Source organism: Caenorhabditis briggsae (assembly GCF_000004555.2).
Source record: "Caenorhabditis briggsae complete genome, chrIV, whole genome shotgun sequence".
NCBI lineage: Eukaryota > Metazoa > Nematoda > Chromadorea > Rhabditida > Rhabditidae > Caenorhabditis > Caenorhabditis briggsae.
The window spans coordinates 17,124,342-17,139,466 of NC_013487.2; the positions used below are offsets into that span (position 1 = coordinate 17,124,342).

At 38.4% G+C, this 15,125-nt stretch overlaps 6 protein-coding genes across 6 annotated transcripts; 2 read left to right on the plus strand and 4 right to left on the minus strand.

Moving 5' to 3' along the window:
• Positions 1-377: 377 nt before the first annotated feature.
• CBG13490 lies at positions 378-1,565 on the minus strand (the record flags this gene model as incomplete). The annotated part of the gene is made up of 4 exons (XM_045236386.1): positions 378-496; positions 541-822; positions 1,180-1,515; positions 1,562-1,565. 4 exons carry the CDS (start codon positions 1,563-1,565, stop codon positions 378-380), a joined length of 741 nt encoding a protein of 246 aa, XP_045095179.1.
• A 1,479-nt stretch (positions 1,566-3,044) lies between these two features.
• Cbr-gpa-4 lies at positions 3,045-4,610 on the minus strand (the record flags this gene model as incomplete). The annotated part of the gene is made up of 6 exons (XM_002634910.1): positions 3,045-3,158; positions 3,208-3,444; positions 3,486-3,615; positions 3,720-4,084; positions 4,330-4,500; positions 4,548-4,610. The coding sequence occupies 6 exons, from the start codon at positions 4,608-4,610 to the stop codon at positions 3,045-3,047; spliced, it is 1,080 nt and encodes a 359-aa protein (XP_002634956.1).
• A 3,163-nt stretch (positions 4,611-7,773) lies between these two features.
• On the minus strand, positions 7,774-9,037 carry CBG13492 (the record flags this gene model as incomplete). The annotated part of the gene is made up of 3 exons (XM_002634911.1): positions 7,774-7,981; positions 8,095-8,393; positions 8,546-9,037. 3 exons carry the CDS (start codon positions 9,035-9,037, stop codon positions 7,774-7,776), a joined length of 999 nt encoding a protein of 332 aa, XP_002634957.1.
• A 322-nt stretch (positions 9,038-9,359) lies between these two features.
• CBG13493 lies at positions 9,360-11,478 on the minus strand (the record flags this gene model as incomplete). The annotated part of the gene is made up of 4 exons (XM_002634912.1): positions 9,360-9,590; positions 9,636-10,727; positions 10,775-11,380; positions 11,428-11,478. 4 exons carry the CDS (start codon positions 11,476-11,478, stop codon positions 9,360-9,362), a joined length of 1,980 nt encoding a protein of 659 aa, XP_002634958.1.
• Positions 11,479-12,537: 1,059 nt separating this feature from the next.
• CBG13495 lies at positions 12,538-14,190 on the plus strand (the record flags this gene model as incomplete). The annotated part of the gene is made up of 5 exons (XM_002634913.1): positions 12,538-12,652; positions 12,759-13,029; positions 13,077-13,420; positions 13,469-13,632; positions 13,678-14,190. 5 exons carry the CDS (start codon positions 12,538-12,540, stop codon positions 14,188-14,190), a joined length of 1,407 nt encoding a protein of 468 aa, XP_002634959.1.
• Positions 14,191-14,610: 420 nt separating this feature from the next.
• Cbr-mrpl-55 lies at positions 14,611-15,112 on the plus strand (the record flags this gene model as incomplete). Its single annotated transcript, XM_002634914.1, has 3 exons — positions 14,611-14,671; positions 14,719-14,846; positions 14,894-15,112. 3 exons carry the CDS (start codon positions 14,611-14,613, stop codon positions 15,110-15,112), a joined length of 408 nt encoding a protein of 135 aa, XP_002634960.1.
• Between the last annotated feature and the right edge of the window lie 13 nt (positions 15,113-15,125).

Sequence of the window (15,125 nt, forward strand, 5' to 3'; positions counted from 1 at the left end):
TGTCCCTTTTAAAACTATATTCAAAACAGAAGTCATACTTTTAATTGATTTACGATCAGCAGAAAAAGACGGAATAGGACACTAGAATAAGATCATTTTGAGGAGAAAACTTAAAACTCTAACAAAAATTCAAGAACACGAAAGAAAATTGTTTTGAAAAATTTTGGAATGATTCGAAATCGATCTAGCAAACGACGAGCTCTTCAGAATAAGTTTGGTTTAAGAAGGAAAATTGAAAACCGAAAAAAAAGACAACAAGAAAAAATTGATGTTATTTTCAAAGTATATAGTATTCTTACAAATCTGTTGTTATTTCATTCACAATAATAAAAACTATTTCAAAAACACATATCATCATAATGAATAACTGCATAACATTAGAAATTCGTTGCTTCAGTTTCACAAACATATGGCAGTTTTTCATCGCAAGCCTTGCTGATCCACTCTCCCTTGTTGTCATAAAAGATGCAGCTTCCGTTGAACCAGTTTGGGTTATCTGAAAAAGGTTGTCGATTTTCTTTCAATTTTTCAAAGAATAACCTGTTCCAAAATTGCTGTACACACCCAGAGTTTCATTGTTTTTGACCCAGAAGCAATCACCGTTCTGATTTCCTTCACATTGCAAACCAATCCAGATCGGAAGATTTTCAATCTTTGCCAAAAGTCCAAGCTGATAATTTTCCGCTTTGTTTTCTATAGAAACTAAACTAGAACCATATAACGTTTCACAGTTGCGTTCCGCGTCGGAAAAAGTTCTGTTTTCTGTGAATAATTTCCAGCACTTATGATTATGGATTAGTTGAAAGCCATACGCGCAGATGACTGAAATTTTTCGATAAATACAACTCGTTTTACAGATGATGTTTTTTATTGAATCAAGTCGTTAAATGTAGATTTTGGCGAATTCTACACAATGATTTGACATCTGAACTTGTGAAAACAAAAGCTGTATCGAGCAGAGCCATTAAACAAGCAAAGCTTCACAGCAAAGTTCCAAATAGCCTTTTCGCGTTTAATACTGTTTACTCGCGTTACCAAATCAGAAAAAAGATTTATAGGGTTTTTCAGCTCGGAAGAACACCGCTAAAAACCTATAATGTTTTACCTAGTTTGCTTTTTTTTTAAATATTAGGTTGAGTCTTTGAGATGTAATGATCAGCAAAAAATTAAAAAGCTCACCTGTTCGCGTAGTAGTTGTTTCGGTTTGAACTACCAATTTTCGTTTAGGAACTAATAAGACAATTAAAATAATTAAAAGTAATACAATAAAAAGTCCTAATCCACCAAGTACGAACCTCCAGTGTTTTCGCCAGTAAAACGATAATATATTTGAAAATTGCGTTCTGGGGTCCGTTGGTTTATGATTATGAATAATGTAGGCGTAGCCAGGGTCTTCATGAGTTTGGTCCCAATTAGACAAACTTTTTGCAGATAATACAAATTCTAAGCTTTTCGATACGCCCGTTTTCTGCATTTTTGGACACTGTATATATTCATAGTTTTTGATTTCTTGATCTGAATACAATAAAGAAGAAAGTGAACTTTCCAAAAAAGAACTCACTCATTTTAGAGATTTTGGAATATTGACTAGAAACAATATAAGTGAAAAAAGTTCAGGGAAGCTCTTATTTGGAAGAATTTTCTGAGCGGAACTTTCGATAAAACGAAATAAGGCTTAAAACTTCGAAAATTGTTGCAATTCGACAAACATGGTTTTTTGATCGAATTTTAATGCAATAATTTTTAATAGGATCAGAAATTGGTGGTGGTTCGATAAGAATCAGTCTTGTAAAGAAATCAAATTACAGGCGCACTCAATGTTAAACATATAATTTGGGTTTCAAACGTTTTCAAGTTCTGAAATACTGCGGTTACAGAAATAGGAGTTGTTAATCGCTTTGGTCATTTTTAGCAGAGGTAATTTTTAGGAAAACCAGCAATCAATGAACATTGTGGCGACGAATACTGCAATGAGTCTCCACATTGGTTATTATCAACTTGTGATAAAAGGAGAAAATACATTATTGGGAATATCGAAATTTCGAAAAATTTAGCTTCAGTAAAAAAAGAATCAAAAGAGTGGGAGTCGAACCATATAAGAGAAATCAATGGTAAATTTTGAGGAAACTATGGACCGCAATTTCAGCACTTCTTTTCTTAAAAGGTTCCTTAAGCAGATTTTAATCCCCGTTTTTATATGTTGCTCAATTACACCTGTTGTCTATATCTGCAAAAAAAAATTGCTAAATTAGAAAATTTGCAAATGGTCTGTTGGTATTAAGTCAAATCTTGCCAATTTTTGAAATCCAATAATGATAGGAGACTCCCCTGTTTTTGACCATAATCTGCAGACATGAGCCTGTTTCTCCTATCATTTCTTCACACGTTCAGTTGGCTGGAGATCTTTTTTACTGTAGATGAGAAGTGGGTAAGCTATTGTTTCAATATGCGGAAGGGTCAGTTGATTGACAAGGAAGAGCTAGCTCAAGACGTTCCGAAACCTAAATTTCCCGTGAAAAGGGGGATGTTATGTGTTTGATGGCCTGTCAAAGGAATGAAGACTGGGAACTTTAGATGAAGATGTCACTACATATAACTGCCGCTCTGTGTAGTTCCTAATTTGAGAAATTGAATCTGGCAGTCGAATTGAAACATGGAGAAAAGATCAAAGTTTCCATCTAGCACGACAGTGCGAGATCGCCTGTGACTAGAGGGATCAGCCATAACTTCCTGTCGTTCTGCTGAACTACCGTAGAACCTGTATTTAAAAAATTAAGATTTAATTGAGAAAAACAAGCACAAGTACACTATTGGGTGTGTTCAAAATGAAATGAATAGAGAAAATAGAGAAAAAAAACCCTTCTCAGAATCTTTACTGCAGTTCCATTATACAAAAATTTCAAGAATAATACAAAACCCATTCATGTTCTGAAACCTTCTAGGAGAGGAGAAAATCGGTTGCGAAAACTGCCGATTTTGTGATGAAAAACGATTTTTGGCTTTAAAAGTTCCCTAATAAGAATCAGGATAACTAGAATTGAAGGTTAAAAGAGGCCGCAGTCCTTGAGATTATATCTGATGATAATATCGGTCACAGCATCGAACACGAATCTGATATTATTGGTGTCTGTGGCACAAGTAAAGTGACTGTAGACTTCCTGCAAATCAAAACCCACTATTTCTAATACTTTGAAATATGTTGCTGACCTTCTGAGCTGTTGATTTCCTCTTGTTTAATTTCTCGAAAACACTTCGAATGTAGTTCGATGTCTCTGTCACACTAGTGCCTCCTTTGTACTCTGGGAAGCAAATGTTGAGCGGGATGTGACGAATCTTCTCCTCAAATATGTCCATTTTGTTGAGGAAGAGGATCATGGAGGTCTCGGTGAACCAACGGTTGTTCACGATTGAGTCAAAGAGCTGCATGGATTCGTGCATGCGGTTCTAAAAATATGTTTGTAGATTCAAATTTCTTATAAAAGTACCATGATCTTATCTTCAGCCAGCTTCATATCGTACTCGCTCAGTGCTACACAAAAGATAACAGCCGTGACACCTTCGAAGCAGTGGATCCACTTTTTGCGTTCTGAGCGTTGACCTCCGACATCAAACATCCTAACAATAACACAAGATTTTTGAAGAAGCTAATTACAACTGTCAAGTAGGACAATGTATGATATATTATGTGTAACACATGGGAGGATGGCTTCACTACTCACCGGAAATATATATCCTTATACATGAAATCAGTCTCAACAATTCCTGTTGACTTAACTCGTGCACGAAGGATATCATCCTGGGTTGGAAGATAGGTTGTCTCGGAAATGCGATCCAGAGAATTGAAATAGTACTCGGTGGAGTCGTTCAGTTGGAACTCTCGTGACCGTTTAAAACATCTCCTGACACCTGCGTCGCTCCACAAATTTTTCATAAGATCAGAAAGTTCCAGAGAGAAGGCTTCTGATAGATCAGCGTTGTGGATGTGGAGATAGTGAGAGGAAAATTGATGGGCGTCTTCTTTGTGTGCAGAGTTTTCGAAGTCAATGCCAAGTGCTTTCATGACGCGTATTATTACAAGCATTGACTGAAAAATTGGATATGGAAGTCAAAAATAGGGTTCTCAAATCTATGGTGGTTATTATAATAACCGAGCTCAATAAAAGTTCAAGAAACAAAACTAATTTCTTCCAGAACTGCTCTTAACCATTTAGGCCTACATTTCAGCTTTCAGCCAAATTATCTCGATTTCCAGCATGAACACGAAAAAATATCAGAACGCTCGGAAGTATGAACACAAGTTCCTAACCACAGCCCTTGCCTGTAACTAACCTGAATCATGTTGCTATAGATCACTGCTCTATATGCTAACTTTTCTTGTTTTGAAAATCCAATCACATGGAGAATGCGCATCTGACGTACGATAGTTGACTTTCCAGACTCCCCAGCTCCCAACAGAAGTAGCTTTACCTCTGTGCCACATTGATCATGCTCTAGGCGGAGCTAAAATATTTTGTTTTGAAGATTCGAAAAGTGTGCAATTGTCTCACCTGAGCGTCGATCAGTTGTGATCGTTTCTTGGCCTCCGAGCCAGTGCTGTGAACGCAGCCCATGGTTGTGTTGATAGTTAAAAGTTTGACAGTCAAAGAAAAAATAAGAAAATATTACCCTGGAAAAAGTTGATGTTTGGGAGGTAAAAAACAAATGCAACAAAAAATAGAGGAAAAGCGCCGAAAAATGTTAGTATATAATTTTCAAGTCAACTGGACAAGTAATTCTTTCAATAAGAGTGTGGGGTGTTTAAGGATGCTGATTTTTAACAACAGGGCTTCAGTTTTTCAGCCTAACATTCGTTCGTATATGTGTATCCAGGCTTAAGTTGGGAAGATGAAATAGAAGGAGTTGGATACTTATGAATGAATGCGTTATCGGTTATCCCTCAATGAGAACCTTAATGTCTGGCGTCTCCTTAATTAACAATAATTTCTCGCTTTATCATTCACTGTTATGAGTGATGTGTTGGTGTTCGGAATAGAGAGGTGATAGTGGTAGTGTGATAAATCAACATAGAGGAAAGTGGTGGTAGAGGAAAATGATTTGGAAATTCTACACCAAGATGATTAAGGAAGGAAAGAAATATTGGGTGTTACTGTAAAACAATATACAGAAAAATGAAGGAAAAGTGACCTAGAAATACCAAACGGAACCTAGGTCACCTGCGAACAAAAGAGATGGAATTGACTTTAAACGAAACAAATGGATAATCAAGCAAATAATTCTAGAACTGAATTCAAGCGAGTTACTTCTTTCAGTTTGTCTACTGTTTATCACATTGCTGATTACTGTATTTATTTCTTTGCGATTCCGTGAATCGTGAGAAAAAGAAAAAAGCACATGAGAAACTGATTAAAGTACAAGAACAGTGTCTAATAGAGAAAGCTATAATACACAGGCAAATAAAAGGGTGTTAACCAAAATAAAATTAGATGGAGGTCCTCAACTCCCAACCTGGTTTTTGAAAAAAAATAGTTTAAAATAATCTCAAGACAAGGAAGAATGAAGTGTCCTTTGTCTTGTTGATGTGGAAGACAAGAGGAAGAAATGTTTGGAGAATAAAAGAAGAAGAAGAAGAAAAAGGCAAAATGGAAAAAAAGTGAATGCCATAAAAGCCGATACTGGACCTTATGTACTGGGATGCATGGAGATATCTCGTAGCAACTGGCGTCATAAGTGAGTTTTTTCTTCAGATTTTCCGAGAGCTTCCTCTTCTTCTTACTTGGATGACGTGGAATTTCTATATGGGATGAAGTGTGGAGTTAAAAGCTTGGGATACGGTAGAAAAATAGAAAAAAAAGCGGAAGATCATTCCAGGTTCAGGATTTAGTGGTTTCGAAAAGTCAGATTTTCAGAGACTGTTTTTCTAGAGGGGATGATTTCAGCTCTAAAATGAAGCATTCTTGATTCCGGTATAGGTTCCATTAGTTTTTAAAGGTGGTGTACGGTGAAATTTTTTATTGCATCAAAATGTGCAGAAATGCATGTAGATTGACTTAAAAATAAAGAAAAAGTTCAAAAAAATTCCTTCATCGAGAAAAACGCATCGAAAAATACGCTGAAAGCCCTTAGGGACGAGGTTTTTTCTAGGCCGCCCGGTGAGTAAAAGCGCGCGAATTCAAACTTTTAAAATTTTTTCGCTCATTTTCACTTTTTTTTCGGTTTTTTCAAGATTTTTCAAGGTTTTTGTCAATTTTTCTTCCAGATACATCGGAAAATTTGAAAAAAACAGTGAAAACGAGCGAAAAAAATTTAAAAGTTTGAATTCACGCGCTTTTACTCACCGGGCGGCCTAGAAAAAACCTCGTCCCTAAGGGCTTTCAGCGTATTTTTCGATGCGTTTTTCTCGATGAAGGAATTTTTTTTGAATGTTTTCTTTATTTTTATGTCAATCTACATGCATTTCTGCACATTTTGATGCAATAAAAAATTTCACCGTACACCACCTTTAAATTGATGTTCGGTTTCAGAATGATTTTAATCACATAGTATGCGAGTTACTTTCGAATGTGTTCTAATTCGGCAAACAATTTAGTTACTGAATAATTTCGAACATTTCTGAATTCAACTGTCCCTTCTTCTTTCCAGTGAAAGGCAGGACGACGAAATCAAGGTCAGAGATATGAAGAACTCCATCAAGAAGGCGGGTTTATGAAAAAGGAAGAACAACTGATTCGAATAATTATTTTTCTTTTCAGAAAGCCGTACATCTTTCCCTAACGAATTTTCACAAATAATTGAACCATTAATTACAAAACAAAAGTTCGAGTTTTATTTTTATGAGATCTGAAATGTTCAGAGAAACATTTTTTAGCGTTCTAGTCTATGTTTGAGATTCACTGGTACTGCGATTACCCAAATTTCTAAAAAAGATCCCTCATTAAAACATTCGAAGTAATGCATTTATTGAAAAAGGAGGGAGCGAACGTTTGAAATCCGTTTTGGCGCGAAAGTATGAGAGACGCGTCGCGGTTGTGTCTCGCGGCGACACCTGAAAGAAGATTCACATTTAACGTAGGACATAACCCATTTGGAACTGAGAGACTCAAACCTAAAGAGGGGTCGTATGGCCCATAAAAAGACTTTGGAGATATCCTTGAAGTATAAATAGCAATATATTTAATGAACATTGAAATCAGAAAATATAACGGAAATTTAAATCTCTATTTTTCTCAATTTTGAGGTGCTTTTTTAATCATAAAAATTAGAACTTCTAAACTCATCAGCAAGTTTATTTTGCGGTATACAGGTTAGTTGCATAAGGAATTTCCAGTTTCTGTTCTAAATGGCTGGACAAGAAAAACAAAGATTTTCCAGGTCCTCCGATTTTTCTAGTGCTCCGTTATCCCGGTGTGAAAAATGAATGATTAAATTTAGTTTTAAATTTGGGTGAACATGTTTCTTTCCTTCACGAAATACTTTCTTGTATTGAGCTTCACTTGCTGTCTAGTTGTTTTACTGCCCTCTATTCAAATCGTAGGTGTTGAACAAGTAATATCCGTAATGAAGACACTAAAACAATTGTAACATGTTTCATCTCCGAGTTTGTGGTGGATGGCTCTGTAGAATCTGTAAGTGTCTGTGAACCAGAGTGTAGCTCGAGCTTATAACAGAAACTAGACGCGTTCAAATTTATTTTAGGAAGTTTTTTTTAATTAGGAACAGAAACAAGAAACAACGAGAAAACAACAACAAGAAATAATAAGAAAACATCAACCAGATTTAGCGCTTTTTGTACAGACAAGGTTTCAATTTGAGTCCGTACGGTCGCTTCTGCTCGACTTTGTCAATTTTTCGGAAATCGAACATCATGAAATAATCGGTGAGTTGACGGCGATTTGTCGTTTCGAATCCCATTTTGTTGATTGCTTCACAAAACTGTTTGATAGAGACGAAGCGAGACGTGACTTCGCCAATTTTCAGCACTCCGCTGAAAAAAGAAATGGATTGAGATAAAAGAGGAATCTTTTTGGTTTTAAAATATATAACCGTTCGCATGTTGGCTTTTTAGCTACTTCAGATTACAAATGTTCTGTTACTCACCCAGTTCTCAGCACTCTCCTTGCTTCTTTGATGAAATCGTAAAGATTTGTTCCCATTAATGATAAACAAAAGATCACAACATCAGCGGATCCATCCTCTGCTGGCAATTTCGACATGTCACACGACTCGACCCTATCATTCACAGCCACCAAATCGAATGAGCGAATCGTGTGTTTCTCTCCGACGGCTTCTGCTATTTTCGCCTCACCACATCCCAAATCGAAGACTGCTTGCTTGTCGGGCTTGGCTTGAAGCCAACGAATGATCTCGCGAAGTGGATGGTTAGGCCATTTTTTGACCTGGAAACGGAGAAATAACATTGGTTAGGAAGAGCAGGTGTTGGAATACGTCAGATTGGAAATCGAAGCAATAGGATGCTAATATTGCCCTGTTTAAACTAAATATTTGGAATGCAACAAGAACTAGAAAAGAGACAAGCACATGTTCTAACCTGATCAGCGAATCCCCTGTGATAGAGATCGAAAGCCGTACGATCCTCCTTGAAGAAATCAAAAGCTTCAGAACCAGTACACGTGTAAAGTTTTTCGTTGAGCATACGGAATCTTCCAGCATCTAATCTCTTCTTAGCCTCGGCGATTGGATTCTCTTTCACGGTATCTCCTTCCTCATTCTTCTTCTCCACCTCAGCGGCTTCTGGCTTGTACTTCTTCTTTTTTGGTCCTCGCTTCTTTTTCTTTTTTGTCGCCTCCTCTGCGGTGGCCACTGGTTCCAGAATTGTCGATTCTTCAGAATTCTCAACTCTTCTCTCGGCTGCTGCCTTCTTCGCTGCTAGCTTCCGAACCTTGTTCCTCCAGGGTCTCTTCTTTTTCTTGGTGCCCTCTCCATCTTCTGACGACGTATTCAACCACTTTTCCACTTTTTTCTTTTTCTCGGCTGGAGCGCCTTCAGTGGTGCTTACTTCATTAATTCTTTTCTTGCCCATTCTTTACAAACGTTCGGAAGTTACTTGAGGATATCATAGTTAGCAGAAGAATTCGAGAGAATGCTAAAATATGCAGGTCTTTGGATTCAATTAGGGGATTATCACTTGAAGCATTTTATTCGGAAGATTTTGGTAACCTGGGAGGGTTGATTGGGGATGAAGGGTATACAAGAGGTTAAAAGTAAAATAAAAAGTAAAAGGGTTTCGGGTGAAATGACAAAAGAGGGATAGAAACAAAACAGACAATAACGAAAAAGAAAACAATAACAATTGAAATCCAAAAAAGTGAACAGAATAAAAAACGAAGAATAATTGATCCCAATTAACGCCAATCGGTTTTTCCGTTTCCTCGCTTTCCACAGAACAAATGCTTTGGTTTGAGGTCGTAAACATGTCGATCGGCTTCTCCCTTCTTGGCTTCTCGGCGAAGTCCACGCATGGCTTTTGTACGGAGCTTGTTGACATGAGCACGTTTCTCCTCATCTGGGAAGGCGATCTCGTCACGTGGGGCTGGACGGACGGCGCTGAGACTGCGAGAGCGTCCGACTTTCATCTAAAAAAAGGTTATAAATACACTTAATGATATCTACAAAGGTACCTTCTTTCCGAGTTGTGGCTTAGCACATTGTCCTTGCAAGTTCTTCATCTTTTTGGTGTCAATATCGACTCCCAAATCGCCCAATTCTTGTTCCAATCGTGACATAGATCTTTCCCTTTTTCTGGTGTGCACACGGGATCCCACTCGTCCGGCGATTCTTTTGTTTACAGCGTGTTCCAATGTGAGCAGCTTCTCCTTCTCTCTGATCTGTAGTGCCAGTGACATCTTCTCTTTAGTTTCTTCATCATCACTATCCAAATCTGATTCGTATTCTCCGGCTTGTTCAAGAAGCTCCTCCTCTTTAAGAAGACTCTCGAGTTTTGATTGGATCTCTGGATCGACGAAGTCGGCAAGATTGTGTCCCTCCCAAATTTCTGGAACGATATCATACTTCTCATCTGGATTCTTAAGCAAATATTGCTTCTTGAGATCGAGAATGTAATCATCTTCCATAGCCAATTCAATTTCACGTTCCAGTCGGCGAGTGTTCTCATCTCTGAACTCCCCGATGCTTCCTGCTTTAGTAGTAGTGACTTCATCAACTTCCATAGAGTTTTCAGCAGCAAGTTTCTTAGCGGCACGCTTAGCTGCAAGGCCTGGTGGTACGAATGCAGCACGAACCTTCTCGTCGCGTGGAGCTGGATAGGCAACGAATACGCGATTCAACACTGAATCTTCGACATTAGAGATCTTCTTGGCTTGAATCTTAGCCTCGACACGCTGAGCGAGCAGCTCGTCACAAGCCCGATCTCTCAATGACATGATTCCTTCCTGAGTCAAAGTAGAAGTCTCGACAATTGGAATTCCCTCCTTCTCGAGTTGATCCAGCAAGGCGGCCTTATCAGCTGGCAAATCAGCACGATGTCTGATATCAACCTTATTCAAACCAATGAGAACTGGCTTGTTGGCGAAGAGTGGACGGATAGATTCGAAGAGATGAAGCTGTTCTTCAATAGTGCGATCGCATTGCTCAGATACGTCCATCATGAAGAGAACGGAAGCTTTTAAGTGAGCAAGAGCAGTCACGGCTTGCATTTCAATTGTGTTACGATCCTCGAGTGGTTGATCCAAGATTCCAGGAGTATCAATAACCTAAAATATGTAATTATTATTCTGTTAGATGATGGTCAAATTTTTACCTGCCATCTAAGGAAACGATAGTCCAGATGTCCAACATATAGAGCTTTAGTGGTGAAAGCGTATGGCTGAACCTCAACATCAGCACGAGTCACGTTGTTGATGAAAGAAGACTTTCCGACATTTGGGAATCCACAAAGAATCAGAGTACGGGTGGCTGGATCGATACTTGGAAGACGAGACAAGTGCTGACGTACTTGTTCGAGATACTCAAAACTGGATTTTTGTCTCTTCAACAGCTTGACCATACGTCCCAAAGCGGCTCTTTTGAGCATTTTGCAACGATAGAGAGAGTCGGCATACTTCATAAGACGAACGTATTCACGAGCGATTCCATCGATGAGATGTCGAGCGGTGTTCATTTGACCGAGAGCAATTTTGTAATGATCACGATCGTAGAGAATGTTCATAAGATCGGAATAGAATGGGTGAATCTCTTCCATCTTTGGGAACTCGTTGATGATTTGAGTGAGCTTATCGTGAAGAGTTTGTTGGAGAAACTTGATTTTTCTGGCATAGAAAGCGCGGATTCTTCCGATCGAATACTGACGATGCACGACAGTTGGAGTTTTTCTCTGTGTTTTCGACAAAACGACATCTTTCAGTTCCTGTTAGAAAAAAGAAAACATTTTAGAGCAATTGAGATTCAGCATACCGATGCGTTAGGAACGACTGTAATTCGTTTAAAATTGTACATAGACGTCATATTGAACGATGACGACTTGTGTGTAACCCTTGTTCGACTTCTGAAAATTTTCGAATATAATTGAGAAGATCGATTTGAAAAGAAGAAAATGCAAAGCATCGAATAAAAAAGAGAAACATTGAAATCCAAAAAACAAATTAATATATTAAGCAGAATGGGCCGATTTATTTCAAAAGGCTCATCGACAAGGGCTAAAACTTCAAAAATCGATTTTTTGGTTTCGATCTCTATCTAACAAACTTAACTTTGTTAAACTGGAGTAAGTATAATGAATAAGTTTAAAATTCGACTCGGATATTCGGCCTCAGAAATATAGAAATTTTGGAGTTGGCCTAAACTCTGGATAAACCCATAATTTCACATGTAAATTTAGAAGAATTCACTCTTTTTAGTTAAAAACAAGTGTAATTCATTAGTTTTTGTCTCATTCAAATAGAAAATCCGTAAAAGTCAGCTGATAACTTTCGAAATGCACCGAAAAATAAGTGAGAAAAAAGTCGCCTGACAACGCGGTCCGCAAAGATGCGTCTCTGTGTACCTAGCTGTGTTTACACCATTTGAGCACCGTACCCTTGAGAAAAAGTCTGGCAGAGTCTTCTGAACAGTTACTACATCTGATTTCTGGAAAAAAATACACAAAAATGAAAATTCCTCCAAATATCAAAGCACACATTTACGCCACTGGTTTGTTTGTGCTTGTTTCCGGTGCTGCTTACACCGCCTATAATGTTGCAATGGAGTTCAGAGTAAATCTTTATTTTTTAGAATTTTTTGAACTAGAAAATTTCAGAAGTGGTCAATGTCAGCTCCTCGTCTACAGCATCAGGAAATGGAAGACTATTTACGATATAAAGATGAGCAAGCGCGGAGGAAAATGGCGCAGCAGTGATTATTCGGGTTGTGTACATTTGATAAAATTTTAGTTTATATACATTTTTTAATCGTGGACAAATCGGAATATCATGTGATCAAGAAAGAATAAAGACCACATTTGATACACTTATAATTTATTTTCAATATAATCCATTCGATCACAAGAGCAAAAGCTAAAATAGAAGAATGGAGTTGTCAACCAAAGGAATCTCGTTGAAAGTTCCAAATGAAACAAAAGACGTCGTCATACGAGAAGTTCTGCCAGGAACGACCGTCGGAGGAGGGGGTGGATCGAAAGAGAGTGCGAATCCCCCGATGACATCACCAGTTCCTTCATCACCAGCCACAGCACCTGAAGAAAAACTAAAAGAACCGCTTATCGAAATTCCACCTCCAATTCCAACGAGTCCACTACAAATGGAAATCAAAACCTGCAAATTCTACCACGGAATCATTCCACGATGCAGAGATGTCTCTTCGTTACGTCGGTGATTACCTGCTCCGAAGAGCAGAGCCTACAGAAGGAATTGGCGGGCAGTTTCTAGTGATTTCTGTGAAACGAGAGGGAGGATTTGTACATGTACCGTTAAGTCAGGATAGAGAAGGACCTTTAAAGCAGTTCTACTTTATGCCGACAGTTAAAGATACTAGTGTTCTGAGTGTTATTGACGGACATTTGTAAGAAAAACTTATACTTGAACGCTCAGTCGGAAATCGTATTTCAGAGCCAGGGGTCTTCCAATTTGCATCACCTGGAATGCATATCTCCGGAAACCAGTCAACCGATCCACATGGCTCATCGCACATGAAGATGTTATTCTGTACAAGAAAATTGGGTCAGGCGCATTTGGGGAGGTTTTTCTCGCGAGGATGGTCGACCCGACAAGCGAGTATGTACTGGATTGTGCTGTAAAAAAACTAAAAATGGAAGCAACAATGGATGCGAAGTTACGATTCATGAAGGAGGCGCGGATGATGAGGAAGTGCTACAAACACAAACATGTCGTTATGATTTTTGGAATCGCAACGTTGAATAGTCCGCTGTTGATTTTGATGGAATTGTGTCCAAGTAAGAGTTGTCGTAGTTTTTTTTCACTAAATCAGATTTGAAATCTAGATGGCTCTCTGGTATCCCATCTTCGCAAGAACAAAGGGAAAGTGACGGTTCTTGATAAGCTCCGTTTTTCAGCGGAGGCTTCTAGTGGACTGGCTCATCTGGAAAAAATGAACTGCATTCACCGTGACGTTGCAGCTAGAAATTGTCTGTTGTCTTCAAAGAATGTGAGCTATTAGATTACTCGGTTCTCCTAACTTTTTGCTTTTCAGGAAATCAAAATTTCAGATTTCGGTCTAGCAGACAACAAAGGCATGGCAATTGACTTCTCACTGGACAAGCTCCCGATCAAATGGTTAGCACCAGAAACTATGCAGGACAAGGTGTATTCTTTGAAATCTGACATTTGGGCATTCGGAGTCATGATTTGGGAAATATTTGCGGATGGAGATGAGCCATATCCTGGGTTAAACAATGTCCAAGCTCGTGCTAAAATCGTTGTCCATGACTATCGGATGAAGTTTCCCGATGAGACCCCTGTTGATGTGGTTCAAGTGATTGCCACATGTTGGAACAAAAATCCGGATCACCGATCCATGATGTCTGCTCATTCTATTGCTCTACAACAGATTTATGACTCGAAGATTCCTCTTCTTTTCAACCAATCTCCAAATATGGTCACGCCGCTAATTACCAATCCTGTCGTTCCACTTCCACCAGAGAATGTTCCGTTCTCCCCGCCATCAGATAACTGTGACAAATCATCATATCATAATAGAGATTGATTTCTCGATGTGAATAAATGTTTTTTTAAAATAAAGTTTGCTTTGAATTCACTGAAAAATGCTCTGGCCAGCCGGAATACTCCGAAATTTTATATTTTACTGATAATATACAAGATTGTTTCTGTAGTCTCTCCGATCGTTTATAAAAATTAGTTTCATTTCAAAAATATTTGACAAGTTTTTCCGTCTATTGTTTCTTTTGTTTTTTTTTATATTGGGCGTATTTTTTTGTTAAAAATTTATTCTCCCAGAAGCCGAGTATTTCAAACATTTTTAAAAAATCCCCTGGCCGCGGCCGGAAAAGACAAATTTGTCTGCGCTCCATTGCGAGTGAACTCCTCTCGGACAAACTTAAATACACGTCTGCTCACTTTTCCTTTTCAAGCAGGGCTTTCAGCGAAAAAATCTAATTTTTTTCAGATGAGCTCTCAAATTTGCGTGCGAAGCTTGTTGACTTGCGGCTCCAGAGTTTTCATAGCAGGTTTGACATAGTAGATTTCGTAATTATACTTAAAAATATTTTTTCAGAACGGAACAACGCTTGGAGAGCCAGTTTGGGGAAAGTTAGCCGGAAAGACTATCTTCACAAATATCAAGTCAAATTCATTCGGCCTGATGGATCGACGATTATGGTGCCGGCTAGCGAACCGAGACAGGTTGATTTAAAATAAAAGATTTTTGTGAACACGTATTGAACCTCCAGACTTTCCAATCAGCTGTCGACTTGAAGCAACTGAGCGAAGAAGAGCGACGACAGCGGCTGGCAGCACGCAAACCGAAAGCCAAGATTACCAAAACAGAAGTTATCGATGACACTTTTGATGAGAGCGAATATATGAAGTTTTGGTCAGCGCCGGGGAGTCAAGAGAGCCAAGATAACGATCAGCCAGAGAAGAAAACACAAAAGAAAGCTAAAAATTGATGTTTCATAGTCT